Below are 6243 nucleotides of genomic sequence, written 5' to 3' on the forward strand. Positions count from 1 at the left end.
ATCTCTATTTCCAAAACCAGTGTTGTAGCTTCCAACAATCTTCAAGTGTTTGTTATTCCTTAGGTTCAAGATTTCCGATAGATGAATAGAATAGGTGATGTAATTGCAAACTTTGTTGAACGTTTTTTTAACACCAACAGTAATAGAAATACTAAACTAATCCAAGTAACTACAAAAACCACAATTACAACTTCGCTTTAAACCTCGCTTTAAACTTCGCTATTCGCAACCCCATATATAGCCTCTACGGTAGATTTTTACAATCCTCAGTGGCATGAAAAGATTCTATGGCTCACAATCGATGACAAACAGCAAAGTCAAGTAATATAAAAAGATAACATTAACTAATTATATAGCGTAATTCCACCATTCCAATATCGAAATATGTTGAATCAGTCAGTTGAATTTGAAATAAAGCGACGAAACATTCAGCATACAAAAAGAGACATGAATAATTTTATACGGCCTGCTCACGAACGTCACTATCGAGAAAGTTGAAACGAGGGATAATCGCACGGAATGCAGATAACAAAGAACGGTCGACCTCAATGAGTTCGTATTCACTAAGATATATATCTAGAGATGACAACGTCAATCCATGTGTTTATCAAACTTAGTTGAATTAAACTGCCTGAACCATTACATTATGTTGTAATTTATATTACTTTTGAACATTTTTCACCAGACTTTTCTGTCACCCAAATGTTAATCTACTAAAATCCCCATTGTGTTTATAAGTCATTTGGTCTAAAGATAACATTAAACGCTTCGTGAAGGTAAAGTTCAACATTTTTAGCAGATGTTTGAACTGTACCATGCAATCGCATTAATCATCATTTTTAAGTTTTTCGCTATTACCTGTCCAAATCATTTCAATGATTTTTAATGAAAAATTTAATTTATTTTTTTTGTGATATTTTAAAATACCAATTTATTATTTTTTTCAATTCAGATACTTTGAAAACACCTTGCTCAAGAATGTTTTGACATGAACTGTATCAATTTTTTAATGAAAACTTAAAAAGAAAATTCAAAAACTTATGCAGCAACAAGTGGTTCATTAGTTAATTATGAAAATTCACAAGCAAAATGATTCAAAGTTGAAATCAAAGCAATTCACCTATTTAAAAACGAACAAAAGCTCGGCACCCATTAAAAACATCATTGAGGAAAATTCTTTCCTAAATAAGTCAAACAGCCAACCTCTGTCGCCATTGTTATCATCAAAGAAAATATCCAAAACATCAGTTCAATGTGCAACAAACTCGTTCTTGACTTTACGTCTATGTAATATTAAACTTGAAAAACTTTCAACAGCTTCACTTCGAGTAGGCATCAACCATGTTTGTCGTACGACGAACAGTGATAAAGATATCAAACATATCAACTTCGAAACTTATAAAAACTTTGTAAATAAAGATTTCAGTTTACATTCAAAAGACACACAACATCGGATTAAAAAGGTAAATTATTTATTGCAGCTCTCAATATTTCTGACATCAATCATGATTATCCTGTCGTCATCTTCGACGCATAGTCACCAGCTAAAATATCAGATCAGTGAAGAGCAGCCAGCCAACACGTTCATATGCAACGTTATCAAAGAGGGTATGACCAAATTTAACAAAAAAAATAATTTAAACGAGAAAATGGACGAACCAAAAACAATTGAAAAATTTGATCAGATGCGTTTCAAATTTTTATCCGAAAAAACTAAATTATTTTTCCGAATTGACGCGATAACAGGTGACATGGCGACAGCCATCGTCATTGACAGAGATCTGCCGACGTTATGCCGACAGAAAGAGGCATGCGAGTTGGCAGCTGATGTCATGGTCACGCAGCCCATCCGATATTTCCAAATAATTCGGATCGTCATAGAAATAATCGACCTGAACGACAACAAGCCCATCTTCCTTGAAACTTTAACAACGTTAGAAATTAATGAGGCGACCATTGTGAACAGCAGCTATTTGTTGCCCACTGCCACTGATTTTGATAATCCTGCGTACGGAATTAAAAATTATTTTTTGATCAATTCTCCAGAAGAGTTTCTACTTTCAGTTTCGCCAAAATTTGATTTTAGTTTAGACCTTCGTCTAGTGCTGAATAAAAAACTGGACAGAGAAAACATATCAGGTTTTATATCTAATTTTTTTAAATCAAATATTTGCCAATTAATATAAATTACAAAGTTTTATTTAATTCTTATTTGGTTAAAAATGTTTTAACATTTAATTTTTACAAAATGTATAACTTCATGACGTAAAACCAACAACAGGTTACAGATTGCTGTTGATTGCCGTAGATGGAGGCAGCCCCTCACAAACCGGCAGTCTCTTCATCGACGTTATCGTAACCGACTCTAACGATAATCACCCAAAATTCAATTCAACCAGATACGAAATCAGCATTCAAGAGAATGCCCAAATAAATAGTGTCGTCATCAGACTTGAGGCGTTTGATCCAGACGAAAACAACAACGGCTTTGTTAGGTACAAATTCAGTCCAAGAACAGTTTTGCTTCATGGAAAAATATTCGACATCCGCCAAATTACTGGCGAAATAATTGTTTGTGGTTCTGTTGACAGAGAGAGAACGAGCCAACATCAATTGGTGGTAATAGCGTACGACGAAGGTGTTAACGTGATGTCCTCTGAGACGACCGTTGTTGTGAAAGTTGAAGACATGAATGACAACGCCCCACAAATAACATTCAACACTCTCAACGGACTCAACAAATCAAATAATTTGTTCAATCAGTTGCAGACAGAAATTCCAGAAGATTCACCGGTGGGTTTGTTTGTGGCTCAAGTGAACGTAGTTGACGTCGATGCTGGCGATAATGGCCTGGTGAACTGCTCAGTGTTGGATAAAACGTTTGCTCTTATAAGAAAATATCCAACTGAGTTTCAGCTGGAGGTTGCGCAACCGCTAGATAGAGAAAGGACCGATGTTTACAATGTAAACATTCGATGTCACGATATGGCTGAGGTATCAAGGTTTAATGAAAAAAGTTTGAAGATTATAATAACAGATGTAAATGACAATTGGCCAGTGTTTCTACAACAAATATACAAAATTTCTCTGTTGGAAAACAATCCTATAGGTTTTACCCTGCATCAGGTTTGTTTTGTGAATTTTAAATTTATTGCCACATTAGCTAAAAAATTTTAAAAATCACATTGACAAAAAATGAAATGTCAAATTTTTTTTTATTAGTGCGGTGAAAATAAATTAAAAAGTATATAATATGTTTATTGTATTATTGTGAAAAATATATAAATCATAGAGGTTTTACAGCTCTTAGAGCAAATACAAATATAATTATTAACCATTCTCAACTGAACCAATCCATTAGGTGCATTTGATGTCCTTTAATTAAGAAAATACAACTTTGATAATAAAACAAACGGTTTAAGAAAAAATTTTGATAGTTTTTTTTATTCCATTATAACAGTTTTTAAATTTTGCTAGAGCATACTTTTGCAGACCAAAAAAATTACGTCACATCCAAGGAACTGTGCGCTATGAACCAAGCACAGCAGACGTATGTGAAAAAATGTAATAACAAAATTGTAATTAAAAAATTAAGTTATCAGATTTATAAAATGATAGTTTAGTCAAATTTGTAATCATATATATGGCTCAAACAGAAAACATTTTATAACTTCTTACAATTATTTCTAATTATTTTTTATTTGTTGCTTTACAACGTCCTTTTAAGTTTATAGTATTAGAATAACCACACCATTTCACACATTATTGAATTTTTGGTTCCAAATTAACGAATGAATTTTTAAAATGCTGTGCGATGAACTTTTCTGATTTATGTTCAATTCACGTTAGGATATGTTAGGTGAAAAAATAATGCTCATTAATATAATGCATTCGTTTTTATTCTTCTTTTGGGTATCTTTAATTATTTTAATTGCTTAACTGTCTCGAACAAATCTTCGAGTGCATTGATATGTTAAACGTCGACTTAATAGTATGAGATTTTTGCTCGTTGGACCGAAATTTTAGTACATTTTAAACAAGGTACATCCTCTTTTAGTACGTTACATCCCTGTAGATTTCGTACTTCATTTCCGAGTGTACTTTCTAACTAAGTTGATTGTAAGAATGTACTGTACTATTTATACCTATATTCAAACGTATCATTTATCTTATTTATTTTAAAATAAGCATATAACATAACATTACATAACATGGCATGACATAACATGACATAACATAATGGTAAAGTAAATGGGCTCAGACTAAAGGTCCTTATATGCCCCTTTGGATAGTAATGTCAAAATAAGAAAATAAATAAATGCTCATTTGACTTGTCTATCGCCGGTAGTGATTTTAAGAAATATGTTTGGATGTCGATTAGCTTTCTGTTTATATAACAGTTTATATTGTTAAATTTATGAAATATGAGAAAGCCAAAAATAGCCAAAAGTTATATTTGCGTTCATTAAAATGCATAACTTTTACGGAATTATTTTTTTAAATTATAGAATTTTTACTAAATATTGTAATGCTAAGGTCAGTGCAACTGATAAAGACCTAGGAGATAATGGTTTGGTACGTTATTCCCTTAGTGGAGTGCATTCAGCAAAATTTCACGTTGACCGGCAGGGTGTTGTCACAATTCATTTTACAGCCGACAGAGAAACTCAAGACATTTACGAAATAACCGTTCTTGCCATAGACGGAGGTTCAAACCCACTTACGGGCACAACCGCGATGATGATCGTCGTCGAGGATGTGAATGATGAACGTCCAAAATTTTTGCAAAAAGAGTATCATTTCGCAATAACTGAGAACCAGTTGGGCGGATCACAAGTTGGAGTGGTGATGGCTGAAGATAAAGATGGACCCAAATTCAATAAGTTCATCTTTCAGCTTCAACATAATCATGAGTACAAAAAACGAGATCTCGAATCAAATGTTTTCATTTTTGGTGATAGCAAACAAAGAGAAAATATAACTTCAAACTTGTTTCTGCACGGCTCACAATACAGTGTTTATAACAACAATCAATGGCTACCAGTTTTTAATACTATCAATCAGAATATTGATTATTTTACAATCGACAGATATACCGGCGCTATAAGGACTACGCGTGAAATTGACAGGGAAAAAACTCCCGTGTTTCGGTTGTCGGTGTCAGTATGGGATGAATTGAATTTCTCTTCAGGTGATGAGGCTAATGTTATTGTTGATATTTTAGATGAAAATGATAATACGCCTGTTATTGAATTTCCAACTTCAACCAACAAGTCAGTGTTCATTTCAAATCAAATACCAGTTGGGCAGACAGTGGCGACGATAGTAGCTACTGATGCAGACGTGGCAGAAAACTCAAAATTGATGTACAAAATATTAGAAGATAGGACGATAATGAACAGGTTATACTTTAAATTAGACAAACACACAGGTGAGTTGAAGGTGGCTAAGAGCTTGGCGGAATTTGAGGAACAACTTTTTCTCATTGCCATCTTAGTTTCCGATAGTGGCGTTCCACCCAGAGTTTCTTCTTCAGTCATTGACGTTTATGTCAATCATTCTTTGGTGTTTATCGCAGAAGAGGAAAAAAGTCATGTGGATTCGTCACATTTTTTGAAAAACACAAAATTTGCAACAATTCTCATAAACGATGGCGAGTGGATCACGATTTATCATATTATCATTTCCGTGGCAATCTTTGCTTGTTGTTTGCTCTTCGTTGTACTGTTCCTGTTACTAGCCAGATGTTTACGCAATAAAGAACGTCCTAAAAACTCGCGTGTAAAATTTAGAGTAGAGACGTCGACCGAAGCATTTAGAATACTAAACGATGTACGGCTGTTAGAAAAAAATGAAGAAGAATGTGACATATCGCCTTCTAAATGTAACGACACAAATGACTCCAGCTATTTTTCCAACGCATCCAATATTTCAGTCTTTAGAAACACAAGGAATGCAAAGGAATCAAAACAAAAAGTGTTGGACCATTACTGTTCGAATTCTGAAGACGGCTGCCCTAACAGCGAAGTGAGTTCTATAAAGTTTTTGTTGAATTAGTTCAATGACAAAAGTTGCATATTTATATAATCTTTGTTGGTTCTATCGTTTGTTATTGACGAACCTACCGCAATACATGACGAATTGTCATTAATTTGAAAGGACCGCAATAGGACCATTAATGCTTATTTATTTGTTTGGGCTCTTCAAAAATCTAAATTTTAGTTTGGAAGTTTGAGAAATCTA

The 6243-nt window shown here is 33.5% G+C and overlaps 1 protein-coding gene across 1 annotated transcript; it reads left to right on the plus strand.

Moving 5' to 3' along the window:
- Positions 1-1685: 1685 nt before the first annotated feature.
- On the plus strand, positions 1686-5553 carry HELRODRAFT_65571 (hypothetical protein; the record flags this gene model as incomplete). Its single annotated transcript, XM_009021158.1, has 4 exons — positions 1686-2139; positions 2282-3126; positions 4537-4845; positions 5311-5553. Coding segments are annotated over 4 exons (1851 nt in total), but the record flags the coding sequence as incomplete, so codon positions are not given.
- Between the last annotated feature and the right edge of the window lie 690 nt (positions 5554-6243).

This window comes from Helobdella robusta (genome assembly GCF_000326865.2).
Source record: "Helobdella robusta unplaced genomic scaffold HELROscaffold_3, whole genome shotgun sequence".
In the NCBI taxonomy this organism is placed as follows: domain Eukaryota; kingdom Metazoa; phylum Annelida; class Clitellata; order Rhynchobdellida; family Glossiphoniidae; genus Helobdella; species Helobdella robusta.